This window comes from Schistosoma mansoni, chromosome 6 (assembly GCF_000237925.1).
Source record: "Schistosoma mansoni strain Puerto Rico chromosome 6, complete genome".
Lineage (NCBI taxonomy): Eukaryota > Metazoa > Platyhelminthes > Trematoda > Strigeidida > Schistosomatidae > Schistosoma > Schistosoma mansoni.
Window position 1 is genome coordinate 8,442,681 of NC_031500.1, and position 26,068 is coordinate 8,468,748.

The window sequence follows — 26,068 nt, forward strand, 5'->3', positions numbered from 1 at the left end:
TCACAGCGTAGAACTTCGTACGTACGTACATCAGTTCGAGCTGCCATACCACATTAGCGCAGAGATGCAGTTGTCGATTCAAATCCCATAGTGGTAGAAGTAGTAAGAGGATAAGCAGTAATCCGAAAGATTAGGGTTTGAAGATTTTATTCAAGGAGTATAATACAGTGAGATAAATTTGAAAAGAGAAAAAAGGAAGGGACATTAAGAATTCAAAAGATTAGAATTTGGGAGAACACAAAGAGTGTATGCACCTTCGCCATTGCAAACGATTTTGAGCCATGTCATTCAAGGTCTCTAACCATCGATTGCTATCATCTCGCGAATCCCAACCAGGTAGTCTACACCTACCAACACGGCCCAGTCCACTTGTCAGCGACTTCATGGATTTGTGCCACGTTTTGGTTTGGCCGCCCCTGGCTTTATTCCAACCTACTCCTACACCACAAAGCATTGCACGTTGGTTCAGTCGGTGAATGGGCACATGTAACACGTGTCCCAGACATCTCAACTGATGAAGTTTCACTACTTCACCAATCGATTTGCCATCATTACCTAGTACCCGTTTCCTAACAACTGCATTACTTACCCGGTGGTCCCAGGATATACCAGCAATGCTTCGAAGACACCTATAATCGAATACTAGCAACCTACGAACATCCTCTACTCCTATCGGCCATGTTTCACTGCCATAATGTAGGACGGAACGAACTGCTGCACAGTAAACACGTCCTTTGGTTGCTAGACGGATATCTCGCCTACGCCATAAATGACGCAAGTTAGCGGAAGCTAGACGAGCCTTCTGTATCCGTGCTGAGATTTCGTCACACACCAGACCACAAGGGCTGATGAGACTCCCAAGATAAGTGAAGCAGTCAACGCGCTCAACTACTTCACTCTCTATCATTAGTTCAGGTGTCGATGCAACCCAGTCCTGAAGTAACATTTTGCACTTTGAGGGAGAGAATCGCATTCCGAACATGCCTGCATAGTTGCTTTTAGTGGTCAGAAGACTGCATCATAATAATGTTACTGGTGTGTAAACGCTAGATAGAATTGAGACGTGTTAATTCTGGCTAGTAACAATTCTACTTTGCGAGAAGTTAACGATAATCTTTCTATAAATTTGGTAGGATATCACTGTCGTTGACAAATCATGTTATTATTAAAATTTCTCTTACATATTTTTTAAACAAGAATATTGGTGAACGAAATCTTTAAACCATGCATATGTTGTAATGAACGAGTTTGCAATTTGCGGTTTACAAATTTTACTCAGAATCCTTCGTTTTCAGGTTGAAAAAAAATCTGTTGTTAATCAACATACTTGGTAGCGGATTGCTGTCATTGCAAAATAATTTTCTAGACCAATGTAATTGGCTCGAAAAATCCAGATTAAAAAGTTTGTGCTATGCACAACTTGAAATGTTTTCTAATTCAACGCTCGATTCGATTTGCCTAGCCGCTTCTAATAAACACAGGTTGAATCTACATATCAACTAAAACACAAGAGAAAAGGCGCGAGTTGTAAAACCAAAGATAAGTGATAATGATTTATTTGACTCGCAAAAATAGATCGAAATAATTTGGGAATAAACCACCTTTCATATAATTTATTTGCAGTCCAATCAACGGTGAAATTGGTTTAAAGTGAACTAAGTTGTATTTAACGATAATAATTCAATAACTAACTGTGAGTCAATGGTATTGAGTTCTCTTAAAGGGCGGTTTTCACTTTTCGGTTGCCCACACCGTGGTAGGGTTCTTCTAGAGGCACCTGAAGAGGAAATTAGGTTAGAGTTGGTCTTAGTAACCTGAGAGTGACCGCAGTGCCAAAACGACAACTGCTTGAGGCCAGTCACACACGACCGCTTTGTGGGTAATTTTTGTGTTAGCCCCGTACTTGTTGGGACCTAACGGCCGGAAACAGGAATCCGTGGGATAATGCAAGGTGTTTTTTTAAAGTCGACCTTATGTAACCCCACCCTTCTTTGTGGGAAGATAGCATCGCTGTTATGCTGGTTGTCTGAAGGAAACACATTACTGCCATCACACCTCTGTACAGTCAGTAGTAAGACTTCGCCCTCGGATCTTGGGTTTGCTGCTTTTAGTTTTACCGTTCTTCAGCCGACCTGTCTGGCATGGTAGGACCTTGAGGAACGATTATTCGAGCCACTATAGCCCGATTGGTTCATCACGATAGGCAAGCTCGACCACCACTTCAAGGTAGCAGCAATGGATTGGTGTGAACATACACTTAGCATATTATATAACTAAGCATCTGTAATCCTTCTTAAGTTGTGAATACATGGCGCATACAACGAAAAAAAAGAAATCGATCTCATATGTCTTTTGCACCTTGATTGATTAAGTTATTACTCGCCATATCACAACTGGTTATCTCCAGGTTCATTTTTTTAGCCGATGATTCAAATGATTACAAATTTTAATAATATATTTGATGCATTAATCAAGCGTGCATTACAAAATTAAAATTGCCCTAAAAAAGTTGCGCAATCCTCAATATTTGCCGTAGGACATAATACTATTCTATGAAGTCGCTGATAGTATATCTAAGCTAAAAGTGAGTGTTCAAATACAAAGCTCAATCTTGCAAGTACGTGAGTATAAAATAATTCACCGAAGGACACCTTGTATTTCTCTTTTGTCTCTAAACGTAACGAATCAAGGTTTACAATATCTCTGATTTTTTTTCTGGAAGTGATTTGATTGATTCGTTAGTTAAATGCTCGCATAAAAGTTAGTCGACTAATCATATTCAAATCAAGAAGGTAACCGAATCTATTTTCATCAAATTACTGTATTAAAGAAGCACAACGTTGTTCCTATTATTTTATACTGTAGCTTCATTGCAAAAGGGAAATTGGAACACGGTACAACATACCCTCACGCACATTACTTAAAAAGATGAAACGGTTCAGTAACACAATAATGACTAATGTAATAACATACTATTTTATTTTTATAGAAAAAATCAAATGAATCTACTCATGAAGTAACATTTATTCAAATCGTAGGTACTTAAATCAAATTAAGAAAAAATGAAATCATCTTTTTATATGACTAGTGAAGTAAAGATCAACATATTTAATAGGAATGGACAGTCAGAAAAAGAGTTTGACAAACAGACAGACACACAAATGATTCTTTGGAAAGGAAGAAAGCATAGAAATAGTATTCATTCAATGTGGTAAATTATAAATGTCTACACAAAAGACAACATAAATTTGTCAAGAAAGTTTAGCATAGAAACACAATTTCTTTGTCACCATAAATGAAAGCTACATAATTGTTGAAATTGAGGGAAATCAAAATGCAGGTTTAGAACACCTAAATCACCAATCATACATGAGGTGTTATTTATATGTATCTGTGTACACGATATATATCTATGACAGACAACGTATGACGGTCCCCAAAGGAAGACGGATTTTTGTGATATATATGTATATATATATAAAGCAGTTGAATCGAAATGATTTGAATGATCACCGTTTGCTATCATTTTCTCTCTGTTAAATCACTCGGAATGAAAATACACCCACAAAACATGTAGAAACACAAGATCCTGTGAGACTAGTAGTCATTAGTTGCATTTTCGAAAAGAAAAAAAATGTCAGTTGTTTTTCTGAACTAAATTATTACATATTATGTAATAAGAATGTTAATAATGGTAAACAGCACTATTCTGTCAGTATAATTGAACAGATGCAAATAGTTTGCTACTTAATGACTGAACATCGGGATTAGTATCAACATTAACGTTGACAGGATCACTTTTAGCAGAAGTAGTCTGTTGTTCATATCGTATATAATTTAAAGTATTCTTAAAATGTACTGTTATGTGATCAGTGACAGGAGATGGTTCTAAACTGTTCAGTAAATTCCTAATGTCACTAATGGTATCATTTATTCGGTCATCAGTTATCTGTAAAAAAAAACAACAGAGCATGGAGAAAATATATTTGTAAGTGAAAAGTATAAATAGAATAAAACAATTGTAACAGGAAGATAAACAAGACTGACTGGTAATAATCAAATGAAAATAGGAACCATCTTTAATTGTGATCGTTGGTTCACTAAGTGATTCAGTGCATTTATTGTTTAGTCAAAATATGAATTTGAGCACCATAAGTAAGCTGATCTCAGGCTCTGTCAGAAGTATGATAGCGGATATCGTTTCTCAGCTCCCTACATACAGTGAAGGGATACTACTCGAAGTACCTAAAAATGATTCCGTGTTGGGAGTGGTCCTAAAGACTTGGAAGCGTGGCTTAAGGAAACAAATTTTTGAGGCCAGTTACAAACAGCTTGTTTTGTGAATGTTATAGGTGTGTTACCTCTTGTCCTTTTAAAAACTCATCGACGGCGACGGAAATTTGTAGAACAAGATGATGCGTTTTATTTTCAAGGTCGGCCTTTCTTAGCCTTGGTCCCATCATAGAAAGGCTGCAGTATACTAGTTGTCTGTGGAAAACATCTTACTGTTGCGTCAGGTGTACAACTTTAGTTCAGACCGATATTCATATTACACATATTTGTTCCCTTCTGGTTTATCTGCAAATAGACCGTTTCAAAGGCATTTCGTATCTAATTTTTATTATTCCGTTGGTCAATGTGACACGATTAAGAACATATAAGATTAAACCAGTGACCTATATTTCATTGAAGTCAGATGGGTTACCATAAGTTGCTACTTTCAGTCTTACTGCTGTACAACTGACCTGCATAGGACAGTAGGACCTAAAGGAACAAGTGTTTCAACCATCATAGCTCACGAGGGTCATCATGATATGCCACAAAAAACCCACTATGAACGAGTATGAATTTTGACAAGAAATTAACTCCTGATAATTTGAGAGCAAAGGACGAGAAATTGGAAAACAAAAATATTCTCGATCCCATTGGCATAACGGAAGCCTTGCACTCGATACTGGGTTCCTTGATAACACACTAGATAGACTGGATACTTCATCAATAAACTTAATAGATCACTAGACTATGATAGTGAATTACGTGATACGCGAATCGACACGATCATTCGACAACAGGTCGATAATCGAGTTAGGTTAAACAATAGTTTATTAATACTAAGCTACGAGCAGCCAGTCGGTAAGTGAAACCAGAGTGGAATCAATTTCACATGCATAGTAAAGCTGGATATGTCTGTCTTCGTTACTTAGTTGGTCACGGTGTACTTTGACCAACACATTATCTATTATATTTTAATAATTAGTTGTGGAGAATCATTTGTTGAGCCTATACAAGGTATTATAGAATAAATTAGTGGTTTCTGATAGATAATACATTTTCAAATTTACGTAGAGACTTGAAACAGTCAGGAGCGGCAGTACTAAATAAATACTATGATCGATAAGACTTATCAAAATAGATCGACAGGTGACCATTTTTGTTCTTTAAGCGTAGAGCAATTCCAAAATAATCACACTGAAATCTTAAAATCCTTTTGTTCCTTAACATCTAGCTACAGTCCTTCCTACGTGCGTTCTTTTATGTTCGTGGATAGTTTTAAGCAAACATAAAATGTAATGGTCAAGTAAACACTGGTCGGAAAATGTATTTAATGGTTAAAGTGACAGTTTAAGCATGGGTTAAGTAATCCATGTGATTTACTCCCGAATAGTTTACAAATAAAATATTAAATTAATATTTATCTATAGCAATAAAAAGACAAGATAACAATGATAAAATCATACTTACTTGTTCACAACCAGATAAACGAAGATTGACGGATAGATTAAGAATATCAATAAATAATTGTGCACGAACAGCAGTATCCATACATTCTTTGGCAAATCGAGCCGCTCGATCTAGGCATGAAATCACACCTTTTGGATCACGTAACTACAAATGAAAACACGGTAACCAATATACTGTTAATACGTAATTGGTATAATAACTCATATAAAAATAAATATGATGGCAGGGCATGAATATTGTCGATATCCGGTGGATTCATTTTGAAAATCATCTTGTTGATACTGTAAAGACTTTTATCCAACTACCTTTCTTTTTCAAAAATTGATAAATATTTTTAAATTTGACAAGTAAAGATTCACGCTTTATGAAATTGAGTGTTTTTTGCAACGTGGTTTAAGTCAAATAATGTCGATTATCAAACCAAGGATCAACTGAAAACGATATAACTCCTCTTAGTAATGTAACTATTAAGCGTATATGCAGTCGCCAACGTTTTCATTCGATGCATAATTTCTTTATAGTGTTATCATATGTATATTCGCATGCATTTCTGCAATATTCGAGGGATTAAGATATCACCTTGGACTGTCGAGCAGAACGAAAGTTAACAACTCAACAACAAGACAAGCTAAACTATTCCTCTGCGTCTGAGCCCTGTTTGCTACAAGATAAGACCCAACCGGGAAAATAAATAATTCCATAACCAGACCAGGAGAACGAATCAATGATGTTTAAGGTTCTTCTAGGTGGGCAACACGAGCTGAAGCTAATAATGGGAGCTATTGGGAAGGAAATGAAAAATACAAGTTTTCAAAATTAAATTACAAAAATAAGAAGTTCACCAGATGATTTCTGGGGATCTACTATCCCCAACAATTCCATGTAAACAACAAATACAACACTAAATTGAACAGTAAGCTTTACAGGTCTGATATTTTATAATAATGCGGTATGACACATCTATGAAACTTGTATACAAGATTAAAGTGTTAATATTCATTTAGAGTCGGCCAGCCAGCTATATTTTTTGGGAATTTCATGAGTAATTTCTGTAAATATACAGGTTACTTGTAGAACTGACAAGACTAATCGTACATATCAATGTACTCAAATCAAGTCAAAAGTAATTAAAGATGCAATACAATAAATGTTACCTCACAACTAAACAGAATATAGTAATTATTGGAATCGAAATAAAATGTGATTGGAATTATTCAAGTGTTGTTAAAAGATTTGCGAGCGGCCATCACTTACTGGTCGCTCATACCGAAACTATAACTGGGTTATTAATTGTGATCTTCGTAATTTGATAAAGTAACTGCAGAGCCCAATGGACAACTGCTCGATGCTGGTTATGAACAGGCTTATTGATAGTAACTCTTGGTGCACTAGCTCTCAAAATTAAAAGTCTTACTATCGGCTACGGAAACCAGTGGGGTTAGGCGAGATTTCTTCCGGCCAACTTTCTGAAGACTCTTCCTATTGTGAGAAGATAGATGCACATTATCTAAAGGAAAAACCCTAGTGCAGTTAGGAGTGCGAATATACCACCGCTCCTAGGTTCGCTCCTGTTGGTACTACCATTCTCTAACTGACCTGATTGCGTGTTAGGACCTTCGGCGACGGTTTTTCCAAACAATGTAACTCGATCCATGCATTATGATATCTAATCTGGACTACCATATCAAGCTAATGGCTATGTAAGAGATTGAGACCAATCATTGAACGTTCGTGTTAATATTAATAAAATGTAAGACATAAAATACAAATAAAAAATTAATTATTTTATCCCATTACTTTATTGTAATATTCATCTGATAATTCTTCCGTTTCAGATAATTTTGCATAAGTTGAAATTTCTGGATTATTATCTGTCACAGGGATAAGTAGACTTGGTTTAATTCCTTTCCTAATTAATGGTTTAGTTGGCCAATATAAATGTGTACTTGCACAAACTGCTCGACATTGATCATGTTTACGTAGTAGACGTGCTGCAGCTCGTGTACATTGAGTACGTAATGTAGATTGATTATCACCAGTGAGACAATTAATTTGATATAAGGTACTAGTAATTAATGCAATTGCTTCAACTTGTGCATGAGAATCTGAAACAGCTTCTTCGTAAAGTGTAAGCGCCTAAAAATTAAATACAGAAGAACAATAGAAAAAGAGATTGGACAAAGAATTGAATTTGATTGAAAAGTGACTGGCATTCATTATGATTAATTTGTATAAATGTGGAAGGTAAGTAAAATTATTATTCACTAGTGAACAAAATGATTTTTATGGATATCATATACAAAAAATGTTAACAGTTGAATTCACGAGTCAATCAAAGCTAAACCACCATTGAAAACCTGAAAGTACTGGATGGCCGCTTTGTCCTAGTATGGTACTCCTCAGTAGTGCAGATCCAGGAATCTCAGTCTAAACTGAGATTTTATATATATATAGTTTGAACCCATGATCTACTGCTTGAAAGTTGATTATCTGAAGTATTAAATATGTATTCAACAGAATCTGTCAGTCATAACAGAGGTGGACACCTAGAATAATTATAAATGTGTTTAAATTCCCACATTACATCAACCGAGTGAAATGTGAGAGTTGTAAAAGTAATAACAGAATCAATAGTTGTAGAAAAGTTTAGACATATGCAAAATGATTTGAGAAGAGTGGATTTGCGCTATTGTAATCGATTCCGAGATGTCACCCAGCAACTCCAACCACTGATTATGATAATCATGCGGAATCAAACCAAGTAGTCTGTACATAACTCTGCATGGGGCCCAGTCAACAAGTATCATTTCATAAAACATTAACTTCTGTATAATTTAGAAAGAAGGTCTACCAACTTGTTTAGTGTTTTATCTTTTAATGAAATAACCATAAACTAAGTAGCTACATGTTTCAAATATTAATAGAAAACATACACGGACTTAGGAATAGGACAGTAAGTTGAGCTATCTCTATATAGAAACCATTTGATGGTAAAGATCTAAATGGAATTGAAATTCTAGTAGTGATTTGATTTCCTAGTTAAGATAGTCAACATACAACCAGAAACTAGAGAATAAATGGATTGTGACTAGCAGTGCAATTAAGAATGCATGGTTCGTCCAACTTTAGACTCGTCAGCCGGGTATACCTGTATCCCACTGTTGATATCCAGACTGAAGCTCAAAACCAGTATGCTCTATTTACAACATTAACACGTTATCCACTGAGCTACTGAGTCTAGATAGCTACTAATTTGTTCAAACCCTTACTAAAAATTATATATATAGCCTGAAAGTCATACCCATGTGAATCTCATCTTGTCTACTGACAGTTAAAGAACTAGAGAGTATTATCATCATTAGACTGATTTATAGATACAGATTCTTGCCTATACCTAACTGCTTAACAAGTTTCATTTATTGGAACCATATGACAGTGAAACTGTGGGGAAAACACAGCGTACACACATACAAAAAAACAATACTCACTTGTGAAATAAACTCATATATCATGGATTCTTGATTGGTAAATTGTATTTTATCAATCACCAGTGCTGAGTACAAAAACAATCGTAAGGCTGATTCAGATGCATCCGCTGCTACTAAACATGTACAACAACGGTGACAAAATCTCACTACATTTGTAACACTCTCTTCCCAATTGGAATTTTGATTACGTAATTCATAATATGTTTGTATTAATTGAAGACTCTAACAAACAAAATACATTCAAATAATAAAACTAGCATTAATGAAAATTTTATTAAAATAGAAATTTCTGATGGTGGTTACAGAAGAAAGAAATGATGAATGATCATTGGTTGTTGTCTAGTGAAGTTTACTTATGTCATTTATGATGCTGACAACTTACAGTTGTACACAACTTTTGACCAAATATTTTGTGTAGATAACTAGGTTGAGGTGTGCTGCGTTATATACCAGATAGTTGTAAATAATTCCAGACTCTTAAACTGGAATCTTTAGTGAAAATAATAGTACTTATGCCCTAAATGAAGGGAAAAATATTCAACACACTTATGGAACGTTGAAAATATTGTGGATAACCTGAACAGGCAAACAAAAGCTTTAATGTTTAATTGTGTTCATATACTTAGCCAGTTAGCCTAATGGTTCTATCTTTCAGAATTTATTTATTTAGTATTTACGAATATGTCCTGTAGTCAAAACACCAATCCGACAACCTCAATACTTTCAGTACTGTATCATACCAATTTAATTCCGCCTGTTGCCCCTCTGGGGGCTACTGCCAGTCCCGATCCCGGATAAAGGAGGAGGGTTGGGCATAGGGTTAGCGACCCCGTCTCGTAGAAAACTAACTCGCTAAAAAAATGCTAACCAGAAAAAATAAAAATCATACCGATTCGACCGGCATAACGAATAAGATTAATCAAAAATGACCGTTATTAAAATCGAAAAAATTAATAGATTGCATAATATATAAACTGTTAATACAAAAGCTCTTTTACTTAACGCAAGAAAACACTTTATGAAGACGAACTGAAAAACACAATCGCAACAAATTTCCAACTAGTCCTTAGACAATCAGAAAACAGCTTCTATAAATGGATAGTTTATGGAAAAAATAAGCAGTAAATAGGCTTTACACAATTAATAAGTTTATTGTCTACAGGCTAACCTGCCTGTAAATTTAAAAAGAAACAATAAAATATAAACTCGTCCTAATGGATACAGTTTGTCTATATTCTAAAACTCCTCAAAAGGAATCAAACAGATTTTTAAGAGTTTGAGTATTGTACCAAGTTACGGTTAAATATTTGGGGTTGGAGGTTTTAATCATGAACTGATATCAGACAATAAAGTAACAATACTTTGTTGATAGATAGATGAATGAATTTCACTTAGAAATATATGAGGTCGTATGTGATTCGTTAGTCCATAAAATGTAGTACCACCACCACCGAGTATAGGTTTGTTTCGGAATCAAGGGTTTACGGTTAAGATTTAAGAATGAGGTCGATCTGCCTATATCCAATTGAAAGAAATAAAATTAGGCATTTGATACGTCTGACATAAACATTTTTACTCCATAGTGGCAAAAAGCAACTTTTCGCTATCATTTTAAAACTTTTGAGCAATACACAAAAGTATTTTTACTGCTCGTCAAACATGGTATTTGAATTTAGTGCAAAAACCTAAAAGTCATGTAGTTGATTCTGATTGGCTCGTTGCTAGAGTATACTTTTACCGAACACTCTTAGTCAGACTAGTTGTATAGCAGATTTTTAGATAAATACATAAACATACCAATATCCTTTTATAACCTAATATTAACATCCCCAGCAAGCATACTCTCATGTTCATCAAAAATGTTTACTCCACACTTCTGTTTCGATTAGTTCGTCATTCTGAATTCTTCTGATTAACTTCGGATACGTAGGAAAATATTTTGTTAGTTTTAGATGTTAGAAATAGTCCAGTATCTTTACTATTATAACTGAAACCTTCAAAATGTTCAACGCGGTGTTTAACATATGCTAACATAAAACAAACTATTTCCCAGTTTGATTCAACAGTAGAAAGCAGAGTAATTAACCGTGTCTATCTCTTGTTTTAAGAGGGACAGAGTTCGTTTGTTTCGAACATAAACAAATTCAAATCAGTCAGTCAGTTACAAAGTAGAACTTCGTACGTACGTACATCAGTTCGGGTTGCCATACCACATTAGCACAGAGATGCAGTTGCCGATTCAAATCCCATAGTGGTAGAAGTAATAAGAGTATAAGCATTATGTGAAAGATTAGGGTTTGAATTTTTTCATCAAGTGATAACAATGATGATAACATTAATAATAGTCATAATTTAAAGAAAAATTACATAAACGTGAACATGAACCGAAAAAATTTTAGGAATCAAAACGAAAACTCATTCTTACGTTTGTATACATCTTACCTGAAATACAAGTGCAGGAAAATTGAAACGAACAATTGCATGTCCAGCTTGTTCTAAACGTAATTGAGCTTTTGTAAACAATTTGAAACATATATCTGGATCTAGACTTTTAGGACTTGGTCCTAGAATATGCAGCATACCAGCTATTAAACTTTGTGCATCAATGAATTCATTTGGATCTTCACATGAATTAGGATCCGTTGTTAACAATCCATCAATTAATTCAAATAAATTATCTAGATCTGCTTCAGTAGTTAAACGTGATGAAAAATGAGCACATGATGATGAACCTTTATTTGCATCATATTTGCTAATACTTTGAGTAAATTGTAACATTTGACGCTGACGTTGATCACGTTCTAAAGCAGCATTTAATAGATCATAAGCTAATCGACATTTGGTAGTTTTTGGATCTAATAATGAAACTAAACGTCGAAATCCGGACATTCCTAGCACTGTGCGTAAATCACTAAGTGATGTTACAGGAGCACTTATACGATGAACACCACTCATTGATTGGGGAAATGAACCATCTAATGGTAGATACAGGAGGCGAAGTAAATCACGTGATAATGAAGATCCTGGAGGTATTCTGTAAATAGATGTATATATATATATATATATATATATATATATATATATATACTTAGATTATCGTTTCTGAATTAATATTATTAGTAATACAGTTTTCAAAAGCGGAAAAACCTAGGACAATTTTGGTTGAAAAACATTTGGATACATCCTAGTACATTAGATTTTAGCACTCATGGAGACACTCAATATGAAGGGATATAAATCAACACTACTGTGTTAAATAATACAGTTACGGTTCAGAAGGTTTTCGACAATTCATTTTTAATCAGAGCTACGAACTGGATGTCTTCATAATACAAGCATGTAAACATTCCAATCCTATAGGAAGAAAGTATCTGCCTTGACAATTTCATTCTATGATATTGGCTATCGATTATCTCCAACCATTTGACAGAAACAAAAGCTATCGATGACTGACTAATAAAATCATGTTTTTATCAGAGCTGTCATAAATGACATGAAACGTAAACATTACTGAACAACATTCGAATTAAATAATTACGAATACACATAATTAATTATAAAGCACGATTCTGATCAAACCTCTTCTATATAAAGTATTAACTGTTTGACCTTATCATGTTTAATATGTTTTAAAACTCATGGTTCCGCGTAACTGTCGTTATGTCCTTGAAATGAACCAACTAATCATTACCATCTTATTAAAAAACAATGGAAAATGAAATTTTTTGATCAGTCACTTGTATAAATTTGTTACTGGTGAAAGTAGTATTTCACTGATGTTTCATTGATAACATAGCAAACACTAAATCCCTCCCCATGGAAATAACAAGCAGAGAATTGTGGTTAATGGAACTGGACAAACTCGGCTTTAAATCACTCGTCACAGTACTAATTACAACTGAAGATGAATCTTGACTCACAAAGCTAATATTAATTGTAATGGCAAAATCATGCGACGATAGTGAGTGATCAACTTGATAGTAAATGTTTATATTATTGATATCAAGAGTTTGAAATACTCTGTTCTTAATATTTCTGACTGACTTTCGATAAGTGTTTGTCGGTAAATGTTCATTTTGTGGCCACCTGGATCAGTGTATAATTTTTTTAGGTACTTGAAGCGAAAGGTACAGAGTCCGAGTACCAGAGTGTACATCAACACTTGGATGCATTTACATCAAGCTTTCGAGTTCCGATAACGTCTAAACACGCGCTCTGGATTTTACAGCTAGTTATAATCCATCTATTCTACTAATAATATGTTTTTAAAATGAAAATAGTTCATACATAAATCAAAGCAAATTTCTCGATAGAATTCCTATAGAAGTTAAAATCTGATATATGTATAAGTAGTTGTTAATGATCATCATTATATCTTTTCAAATCAATACGTTCAAATATTCAACTATAGCTCTGGCGCGAGACTGGTAGGTGCTGGGTTCGAATCTTGCGAGGCGGGATCGTGGATGCGCACTGCTGAGGAGTCCCACAATAGAACGAAACGGCCGTCCAGTGCTTCCAGGTTTTCTACGGTGGTCTAGCTTCAATCGACTCATGATTTCAACTATATATAGCTTAAATAGTCTAAAAGCATTGTTGATTACTTTCAATTAGGAAAAAACAACTGTTTCTCTGTTTTTTTCAACTTACAGAACTAGACCAACATGATTCAATGCATCTGCTGTAGCGTTTAAACAAATATCAATTAAGGAAGAACAATTATTTGGATGAATTATCATAGCTAAATAAACTAAAACTGAATAGAATGCTGGAATATCTTCTAATGGTAAACCATTCATTAATGCTACAGTTTGTATTGTAGGACGAGTTTTCATATTATTATTAGATGATGATAATTGTAAATTATTTAATGTTAATTCACATAATGTTAAACGTGCATGAATAATTTGATTCACTTCATAGAAGAATAATGAGAAAAGATCAGTTGTTGTGGTGGTTGTTTTTGTTGACAATGCAGCAGACATAGAAGTTTGGTCAATATTAGTAGAAGTAGTATAACTCGATGGTATTGTTACATTCATTTCATTCTTTATTATTTTCTCTTGATTTTGATCAGAATTTTTTAATTGAACATCAGAAACTGTTGATGAAGATATGTCTTCTTCATTATGTAGAGAAGAATGATTGCCGTTATTATTATTATCATCATTACCGTTGATATTATTACAAGAAGTTTTTGCTTTAATTGGTGAGTAGTTATTGCATGATACTTCAATTTTTAATTCACGTCCAGCTTCTAATTCATTAGCTACATGTTTGGACAAACTAATAGTAAGTAAGTAAGAAACAAAATAACAAAACTAATTAAGTGAAATGTATAACAAATCAATGTAAGTGAATGGTATAAGTTAGTGTAACTCAGTATAGTATTTATTATATGATTTGAGTCATACCTACTTTATAGAAGCTAGAAGTAATAATACTTTGATGTCTGCTAAAATTAAGCTACTCGCATGTGATTGGAAATGCCTACAAAAAATGACTTTCATATGCTGCGATCGTCAGATTAGGAGTGTTTAAGTTAGACGGTAAATCAGTTTATTAGGTAGTTGGGACATGTGTTACGTTTGTCCAACCATTTTTAACCTTGACGCACAATGTTCGCTAATGTACGAGCGGGTTAAAATAAAGTTAGCTGCAGCCAAATCAAGACACGAAGCCAATCCATGAAGTCATTGATAGTTGGGCTTAGAGGTATTGGTAGGTTCAGACTAAATGGCTGTGATCTGTACGATTATCGTAACCAGTTGGAAACTTAGGGTGACAGGAGCAAGAATCGGTCACGACAGCCCAGATGTATTAAATCTTCGTCTTCTTTTCAATCAATGGTTTCAAAAGTATCGTTTTCAATTCCAAGAATTCCCGCTCTCTTCTCAAATCATTTCTACTGACACTGCCACTGTCAATAATTATGCTACCTTGACATTTTCGCTGATAATCACATTTTTCTGTGGTGATATAGTGCGACAACTTGATAACACGTTCACAAATTTGACAGGTTCTAAATTACATTCGACTGGCTGAAGCCAAGTTAGGTAATCAGGGTTTCAAAGACTATATTATTGGATCACATATTAACAAGCTTAAATGGTCATTAGAACTTTCATATCAGTATTGCTTGAAATTAGCTGATCAAACTTTGCGATATGGCTAGGTATTGAACTTCAAAGTATTAAACAATTTACGGAGTTGACAGGAAGCTGTATTATGCCTCCTGTATGAAAATAATCTGCACTGTTTAATTCTTGACGTAACCAGCTATGCGAAAGGATATGACTAAGAAATAGGTAAGAAGCTTTAAGGCCGAAATCGAACCAAATTGTAGACAACTTGCGAGTATATGTGTGCATCTTTACTGACCCAGAGAAATTTAAGGCCGTAAAATTGTTCAGACAAATAACTTATAACACCATACACACTCTTGTATTTCTAACCTACCATGTAGCCTTGAGGCAGCGTGTGGTCTATCTGCAATCGTCCGGCCTACCATGTTTTTCCTTGTCCAATGCTCTTAGATTTATACACTTAACTCGACGTAACGCAGATGAGAACATAAACAAGTTGGACAGAAGCCGAAAACATGCAGAAGCAAACAACACGACGTTTTACATATAAATTACACAAAAGGCCACTAGAACTCAAAGTCTAAAGAAAATGTTGTTGTGTTTAAAAGCGAAGCTTATGGTAATAAAAAGGTCACCGATGATATAAATGATAGTAAGTGGATTTTCATTTTGATTTTAGTAAAGCATAATGCTTACCGATCGATAAGACTGCAAACAATCGGCTTCAGTTTGACACCAACTTGTAAATGATTACAAGTACGCAACAACAGAGGTAAGGTAGCCAAATGAAACTCATCAGGAAAAACCTTTTGAATGGATTAAAATTGAAGAAAAATACAATGACTATCCCGGTGATTAGGGAAGTGAGTGATAAAAAAAGATTAAGTGATAAACGAGTAATTTATGGCTGGCAAACTAGAAATGTTCTCCAGAATTCTTGGTTAATGATTGTAATATACTGCATAACTACTACATAGTTCAGATGAACGACTTAATCAACACAGCGATCAATAATTCAGTCTCACAATCCCACATATTACTACGTTTTAGCCATAAGCTCAAGACAATGAAGAAGATAACTGAATTATATATATATATATATATATATATATATATATATATATATATATATATATATATATATATATATATATATGAAATGAAACTCAACCAATTCGTCATTTCGCATAACTAGTTTCCAATGATATTTGTGAGTAATTACCTCACACTTAAAATGGTTGAACTCCACTAATCATAGCTTTCTTATTATAACTCTGCAAGCTAGCTTCCTAAATTAGTCACTAGTGGGCTAATGTTTATTATCAATGTAGAAGGTATTCTCTTTCCGATAGAGATCCAATAACATGTTTACTCTGATTAGCGTTTTTTCAGCAAGGTTGTTTTCTACGGGGTGAGGATGCTGACTCCACGCCTAACCCTCCTCTTTTACCCGGGCTTGGGACCGGCAGTAGCCCTAGAAGAGCTACAGGCGGAGATCGAATAAAAGAGACGAATTAATTGATCGCTAAAAAGTACAGGACGTGATATTCGTCTATACTCAGGATTCGCTGACTGAGCTGTTTTAATTAAGCTTAACTAATGACTATTAAAGTTAAGTGGATCGGCTTCATATTGGACAGTATATAATGATTAATAGTTAGAACAAACAAGCAGACAGTTATAGATTTCAGTTTTGTTTTTTCCAGTATTCCTTAACAAAGAGTAATACATAACCTTAAACTTAGTCTTTTAATTCAGAGGTAAACATATTCATAAATTATCTTGAATTCTGTATAGGTTTGCCCATCAATCTGTTAACAGAATCAGTTAGCGACATATGATTAAAAGCCTTTAATGTTGAAGTACGTTTAGAATCACATGTTTACTTAAAAATTCGGTTTAACGTTGGCGTTTTAAGCCCCCTTTTTTTACAAAAGGATATCTGAATGACCAAAGTGAAATATTGGAAAATCTTGTTGTGTTTTCCAAATCGTTAAAAATAGAATAGCACCGAGGAACTGATTTGAATTTCCACCGGTTCTAGAAGAGAAACATTAAGAAGTAACTAATAAGTTGTCTTCTTTAGTCATCCAAAAAAATTGCTCTAGTTATTTACGATCGATATTTCCAAATGATTAAAATGTTATGTTTGAAACGATTACGAGTTTCCTAATCTGAGAACGAACAAAGACCAATAAGCTAGCTGTTCTGATGCGTCCCAACCCCGCTAACTAGAGTGAGAAGTCCAAGTCCGAAGTAGGGAAAATATATTCCGCAAACAGCCAGAAGTACAAGCAATCGCGATCCGTCTAGTCGGAAATACTCATTTATATATTGGTTTGTACACCCATTTTTGAATAATCAAAATAAGTCATATATATGAAAAATAATTCATACAAGAATGTCGTATGTTATACAGAATAAAAGGTCATAGGAGAAAACGAAACAAATATTATACTCAGTGATCATCAAATTGCATTAAACGGAATTAATGTAGAATAAAAACCATAATGAGTAAATCAATCTAATTTTGACCTTTCATCCAGTTATAACGCATACTCAAGAAAATGGACATATTCACGCACAAATGACGAACAAAGTAACTATTTTATCAAAAATTTAACCTCATGTGAATCAGCATACACTTGATCTTCTAGGAATAGTGTAATCATTTTAAGCAGAGATGGATGGTGGCTAACAGTGGAAAACATGACGCGCGTTTCGTCCCGAGGCTTGTTAGCTGGATGTACCAGCATCCCAGAGTTTATGTTTACTCCGGGACTTAAATTCAGTACCGTTTGCTTCAAACTCCATTGCGTTATCCACGTAGCTACTGAGTTCAGATAGCTACTGGCTTGTGCAATGGGGTGAATTGTAATTTACACATATTGGTCGTTTGAAACGCGTGTCCTGGATTCCACTGCCAGTCATCATTTATCTCTATTTAAAATGATTATGAATTAATGACAACATCGAAGCGATCCGGACTGGATGCACATATTCCAAAAAAAGAATGGTCAATTGTAATCCTAAACATTAATGGGAAGTTTCAAACAACATTCAAATCAAGTGTAATCGTCTATTTAGACAAGTAAACATAACTAAACGATATAGTCTACTGACTTGTAAATACAAACTTACCTGTATGACCACATCCATGAGATATTCTTGTGCGATAACATCACGGCATTCAATAATCTGTTCCAAAATCGGTGGTAGAACTTGCTAAAATAAAGACAGCTAAGTAAACACTAGGTTGTGTGGTTTGCAAATATTAGATCAATTTTCAAATATTTTCCATAACATATTGAAATTCTCTAGAAAATAAATGAAAACCGAGGAAAACAGGACAGCTATTTTCTCCCGTTTGTTCAAGATTCCCTAGTAGTGTTCACATACAGCCCCAGGACTCTCAGAGAGAAGGTAGATTCAAGAGTGAGCACGACTTCAAATATCCGTAATTCCAGCCTCAATTATATTGTCATATGTTAAGACGATCATTCCAAAAGATTGACGATATACTGATAATTAAAGCTTAATATGGTGAAAATACTAGTGAATTAAAATTTAATCTTTAAAATTGAGGGTTTCATGTTTGTCTGTATTTATTAGGAACTAATCTAATTGGCGGAATTCAAACCTAAGTCATTTGGTAGCCCAATTAAAAACGTTACCACTAAGCTACGTGTATATGAGCTGAGAATAAGCATGAGACGATAGTTAGCTTAAGACTAACGAATCTAAGGTGTGTTTAGAAGACTTCCTACTAAGTACGTATAGAAAAACGATACAATTAAGTTTGGTGAAGATTGATTTAGTTGTTAAGTTGTATTTTTCTGATCAGCATGTTGCGATCAAAACTGAAATCTATGATAGTGTGTATTGGTACGCACACACAAGTAAACTCTGTATGTTTAGGATTTTCTATTAGATATATTTATTATTGATGATATCTTCTACCATTTTCAAAAGTGTCCTTTAGCTGTACAGTAATAATAATGGACAGCGCTAAGTACAAATCTATGTCATATTTCATAAATATAATACGTAATTAACTCATTCACTAGGTATTTGAATATGGGCTACACTTTAACTGTGAGGGCTAATGATACTACCCGGTCGCCCAAACCGAAGTATATATTATTTCATGAATAAAATTAGATATTACTGAAGGATTGGGACATAATAGCTTTTTAATCTAGTTTTTTTCCCACCAAAGACAATAATTGGTTCAACCATTGAAATTCTTTTGTCAACAAGCTAAAATGTAAACTCAATCAACTACTCTCGTATATACAATACGAAGATTTTTAAGTAGTTCTATTTCCTATTTTATTTATTTATTTAAACATATAAACATTGGTACAAAGAGTCATCAAATAGATATGCGCCACATAAATCATTCGATTTGTGTGCAGGCTGGGATACTGCCGGGTGCCCGAACCGAAGCAGTTGGTTGTCTTAGGGGGCCACACGCGGAACCTTCGACCTAAAGGTCTAATCCACAAGGCAGTGGAGTAACGTTAGGAGATGCAGTCCCGTGGTAGCCAACGACCAACAATAGATTCATACGTCATTCGTTCTATAAGGATCCTTGAGCCCATGTTCACTATTGGTTTGGAATTAGGGTTTTCCAACTCCCCTAGGTGGATCCTCCGTATCGAACAAGCCAGTCAGGGTCCTGCACGTTCGCTTTCCGCCCTATCAACTTCGTCAAAAACGCCCCCGCCGCGAGAAGGCAATGAGTAGGACTTCCCTGGCAATGGTTGTATGCACGTGGCCATGTGAGAGCATTTCGAGAGAGAGCTGACTCTCCCCTTTCTCGGCCGTACCAGGGCATTGTTGAAATGATTCCTTTTGATTATAAAATAATGACAACAGTAGATCTAAGAATAGACTTGTGATGTTGCTGGTGTTTTTACATAAGGTGACTTTTATACTTTCAATTTTGCTGGTGAGATGACTAAAGACCGATTTAGTTATTGTTTTATGTTTGCGAACATCAACATGAATAAAAAAGACACACTAAAGGTCTTACCGTTTTATATCGCTCAACATCAATTGATTCTAGTTGAGATAATCGATTCAGATTTGCACCAACAAGTATACGTAATTCTCGACGTTCTTGCTCTCGCTTTTCACGGTCTCTAGTATGTCCTTGATGTTGCATTCGCACCCAAAGTTTATTCATTTCCGAAAAATTGAATAGTAGGAAGTTTATACTATCAGCAATTGTCCCTTGTGAGTAAACAGGAGTTGACTTTTGACAAATCTTTTGTTCCCCATCATCATCATTAATGTTATTGTTATTATCTAACTTATTCTCACCAGGTGATAATTTACCACTATTTTTGTTACTACCACTTTCCGTTTCATTTACAGCTACAGGTATTGACGGTGAGTCCTAAATATAATGAAACAGAAGTTAGGAATATCAATAATATTAGCAATAATAATAATTAATTAATAACAGATAAATTAGCAATACCAAAGTAATCTGTATAATGCAGTAAAAAACGGTGAAATACGCCGTTTGTACTGTCTTATTTAGAAGCTGTCAATTAAATGTAAAGAAATCACAGTGCTTATTGTTCCTAGCGAAACTTGTATTCAATATACACAGTTTACTTGCTCAACTGCTATATTGAGGTACTTATTACTTTAAAATCAATGTTCTTTGTATCCTTTTTTAGTTTAGCTTTAGTACAATGATGAATACTAACACAATACAACCCCCTATCAAATAAACAATTTAACATGAGACATTTACATAAAAGCATGGACTCGTCACCTTGATTTTTCCAACAAACGAGTCACATGCATACCTAGACCTAAAACATTCGGATTTGTTGTAAATTTGCCTATGATATATGTTATAACTTGTCGCCTGGATGCCCTGTTAATTTACAACGTGATAATACCGCCAATTACAGAGCAGTGATTTATCGATAAGACCAATGATGCATAAAACCCATGCGAGCGGTCTAGAATACTTATCGGTCCTGCTTTCTGATTAGCCCAGCCAGTTAAGTCCAGAACACCAATAACAGCCTCTGCGGTATGAATCTTTTATTTCAAACATACTGGGTTTATATACCAGACAGACAGACCACATCGTACCATAAAATAGGAAAAACAACATTTGTACAAGTTTTAGTCAAATGTGGCTGTGAATGAGGGAGATAGTAAATGATAGACAGGGCATAACTCAAGAATGGTAAATCGTATAATAATAGTTCATAGTTCAAAATAAAGCTCATCATAAGAGGGACATGAATATGAATAGTTTAGTTATTTAACAATTATACGGTAAAAAATATACACATAGTATTGGTCCATAAATGGATCCCAAAAGTTACCATTCATTATTCTTATCGGGACATAACAATATACCAAGCGAATAAGAGACAGATATACCTATACTACGCACACTTATGATCAGGCAATATGAAATTGACAAAAAAAATCTGATGCTCCTCTTTCGAAGCTGTCAGCTAGATCGGGAACTCTGACGTGATACAATCAAAATGTGGCAAATAGGTATTACACAAATTTACACTACGTGTGTTTATATATACTGGAGGAGGAACAAGCGCCGACATACTAGAAATAAGAATATCTCATCAAGATACCAAAGAGAGTGGACCTGAGCAAATTCAGAAACTATAAAGACTCCATACTACTGTTAGTACCAGAAAAGCTTTCAAAAGCGTGTTGCTAAACCAGATGAGAGATTCAGTAGACGCCCAACTTCGAGATCAGCAGGTCGGATTTCCTAAGGACTGGTAGTGCACAGACCAAATTACGAAACTACGGATCATCGTCGGACAACCAATTGAACGAAACGCGTCACTATACACCAGCTTCCTTGACTATGAGAAGGCGTTTTACAGAGTCGACAGGAAAACCTTATGGAGCCCTGTTCGGCACTATGGAGTGAGTAGCTGAGATCGTCAACATCATACGGAATACATACGACAGACTACACTGCAAAGTCGTACATGGAAGATAGCTGACAGACGCATTCTAAGTAGGAACCGTAGTAAGACAAGACTGTTAACTCTCGCCCTTTCTCTTTTTTCAGGTGGTTGATTGGATTATGATGATCTCCACATCTCGGGGGAAGCACGGAATACAATGGACAGCTCGCATGCAACTAGACGATTTGGAATTCGTAGATGATCTAGCTCTCCTCTCCCATACGTAGCAACGAATGAAGATGAAGATCTCCGGTATAGCAGTAGTCTCTTCAACAGTAAGCCTCAAAATACACAAGGGGAAAAGCAAGGTCCTGAAATGCAACAAAGTGAACACCAACTCAATCAAACTTGATGGAGAAACTATTGAAGAACTGGAAACTCTCACGTACCTGGGAGGCATCATCGATTAACAAGGAGGATGCGATGCATATGTCAATGCAAGGACTGGCATAGCAAGAGTAGCGTCCCTACAGTTGAAGAACACATGGAACTCAAAACAACTGTCAACCAATATCAAAGTCACAATCTATCTAGTTTTACTGTATGGAGTTGAAACTTGGAGAACTACCACAACCGTCATCAAAAACGTACAAGTATTTTTATACAGTTCTCTACGCAAACTACTCAATGTCCGTTGGTCGGATACCATCAGCAGCAGCCTATTGTGGGAGAGAACAAACCATTTTCCAGCTCAAGAGGAAATTAGGAAAAGACGTTGGAAGTGGATAAGACATACATTACGGAAATCACCATACTGCATCACGAATCAAGCGCTAACTTGTAATCGTGAAGGGAAACGGAAAAGACGAAGACCAAGGAACACACTGCGCCGATTATTGGAAGCAAACATCAAAAGGATGAATAGTAACTGGAAACAACTGGAAAGGATTGTCCAGGACAGAGTTCGATGGAGAATGCTGGTGGGCGGCCTATGCTCCTCCACATGGGGTAACAAGCGTAAGCAAGTATATATTTATATACACGCTACACCTGTAAGTGAAAGAACTAGTATGATATCTGTTATTTTGACTACACGACACCGCATAGATCCTAGAAAGCACCTGAACAAAAATGTGAAAAGTTACTGGTAATACACTTCTGAAAAACCATAATAATAATTGTATTTATAAGTATCTGATTCAAACTGGGTTATAAAATACAGATACGACTAAACAGTACCTCAATATCTGGAAGAAGATCACTTCGCAGTGATTGCAATAGATAGCTTCTCAAAAAGAGGCCTCTTGTAGGATGTTGTACACCAGAACACATTTCTACCAGATCACGAAGAATTTCACGTCGTGACAGGTCGGAACATTTAATATGATAAACTCCAACAGTAATAAGTAAGTACCTGAAGAAATGTTTGATAAGAACTAGTAAACATTTCTACGGATGCAAGAAATCAAAATATTATCGGCAAGCATCGTACTAGGTCTAAGTTCACTAAAATGAACCACAAATTCAAAAAAATTTGATTCGTTTATGAAAAGGCTTAAACTGACAACGATCAATGTTTTAAATATCGTTACTATTATCTTTAATGATAGATATAAAACTTCGGATGGGTTGTAGTAAGGTTATCTACCAAACTGTAATTTACATGCGCGAAAGGTCACGGCGATTAGCGATGAAAAAGAAACGTCTAGAAAAGACCATGCACTATACTAGTACAGAAGAATATGTGAAACGGAATCATAAAGAACACTAGCACATATGTGGCGGGTTGGTGGTTTAAGCATTCAACCACTAAGTTCATGGTTCAAACCCCGCTTCACCTATTTAAGTTTGGGCAACCGGGTAGTACCACTACCCTTCACATCCAGAATATGGTTCATGTGCAAATATGGGGCGGACAATTTGACTCAAATTTTCAACACGACTGTGAAAAAATATGAGTGCTTGATTCCTTATCACACTATACACAGCACTGAATAAAACGAATACTACTGCTCTTCTATGTTAGCTTTCGTACTTAATACAGAGATTGGAAGTACCGTTTTGAATTATTATCCGTAAACTTAAAATTCTCATCTATTTTAAAAAGTACGTATTAGACCGGAGTCTGCACATATTGTCAAAAAGGATATAAATTTAATAACGAATAAAAAGAGTGGGTGACAGTTTCAGTTTGGTTAGAAAAATGTTACTATTGCTTATAGAACAATGCTTTGAAAAGTTTTGCATCTATTTGTATCATGTGTGAGTCAAACATCTCTGAGTAAATCATTTGAGCTCTAAAGATCCAATCCAGAGATCCCTCTTTGAATAAGATTCAACGGATATGCTGGTTTGGAACTTATAATTGGGAGGTTGAGACAGGTATACCAGAGAGTAAAAATATCATAATAACACTAGCGAAACTTGCGTTCTAATCGCATATTCATGAAGTACTAAAGACCAAACATATTCTAAACTACCGTCACATTCAGAGTATGCCAGAGTTAAGGTCTGAAACAGCTGTTTTGCTACGCTAGTGTACAATGCAAAATTCTTCAGTTATTCTGACAGCACACGTATTAACCAGAGACGCTTGAAGTTTATTGGTTTGATTTGAAGATACTAGATTAAAACTTCTAGTGAATTGATAGGTGTACGCCCAACGTCATCAAAGCTTGCTCTGTGGCGATGGAGTGAAAATGTTGCAAGTGAAATAAAACTGGGAACCAGTTTTTGCAAAATATATGACGCATTATAATAGTTATAATGTTATGACCAGGTTTTCACGACCGCATTACTATACATAGAGACGAATAATATAAAAGTAATCACTCGAAAGTTAATTAACTTACAATCTGGGAAGAATATTTGAAATATATTGAACCGTTTCATATAAATATGAAACCTTGCGTCCACTCTTATGTTCTTCGATAAGGTAAGATTCCAAAGTACGTAGTTTGTCTGTAACAACAATATCTAAGCGACGGAACTTCAAAAAAACATCTGGCAACTTACATAATTCATAGTATGCTTTTGGTGACAAAGAATAATTTCTCATCTCCATTAGCATATTAGCAGCATGTTGTATAGCGTCAACCAAATATCTTTTTTCCTACAACGAAGTTCAAAAACTATATAACTCACCAGACAGCATTCCATTTGACAAGCGTACTGTCTGACTGTGCATAAACATTCCTCCAAAAGACCTTCTTGATCCTCTTTAGAGATCATTGAAACATAACGCAATGTCTTGAAACCGGCGGCACGTATTTTTATGCACATGCATTTTATATTCAACCGCCAAATGATACCTTCAATCATACCGTGGCATCTAAAGAGCAGAAAACCATTAATGACAACGTGCGTTATGGTCAAAACTCTTCATACTATTTTACAACTCATAAGCTGGTAATTCACTGGGTTTTAGAGAGGTGGGTTACGTGTATGACGTTGTTCAAGTTCCCTTTCTACTTTTCTCCTGTGGGCTGATTTTAGGAGACTTATCACTGCATTGGTATTAAAAAAGAAAGACAAAGAAATTTTTTGGAAGAGGTACTGAGTAGACAGCGAAAAACGTACAGAATATTTCAAAGGTCAGATATCTATTATCCTAGAGTGAATAATTCCTGAGCTAATTTTCTCTAGAGAAAAAGGTGAGACTGAGGTTACTTATTGGTCAACATTGTTACAAGCCTACATGGCTTATCGCTACTTTTCGACAAATGATTCATTCTAACCTTCTGAGTTATATTGTCATTCATAAGCGTGACATTCAGCGTGATGATGCAACGAATATTCTAGTTTTACAACTGGATACCAGTAGCACCTTCTA

The 26,068-nt window shown here is 35.1% G+C and overlaps 1 protein-coding gene across 1 annotated transcript; it reads right to left on the minus strand.

Moving 5' to 3' along the window:
- Window positions 1-2,954: 2,954 nt before the first annotated feature.
- Smp_173330 (putative vacuolar sorting protein) lies at window positions 2,955-25,557 on the minus strand (the record flags this gene model as incomplete). Its single annotated transcript, XM_018798168.1, has 13 exons — window positions 2,955-3,949; window positions 5,743-5,886; window positions 7,540-7,878; window positions 9,231-9,452; window positions 11,673-12,264; window positions 13,881-14,516; window positions 16,013-16,122; window positions 18,458-18,541; window positions 20,355-20,576; window positions 23,476-23,650; window positions 25,089-25,212; window positions 25,252-25,348; window positions 25,381-25,557. The coding sequence occupies 13 exons, from the start codon at window positions 25,555-25,557 to the stop codon at window positions 3,713-3,715; spliced, it is 3,159 nt and encodes a 1,052-aa protein (XP_018653136.1). The 3' UTR covers window positions 2,955-3,712.
- Between the last annotated feature and the right edge of the window lie 511 nt (window positions 25,558-26,068).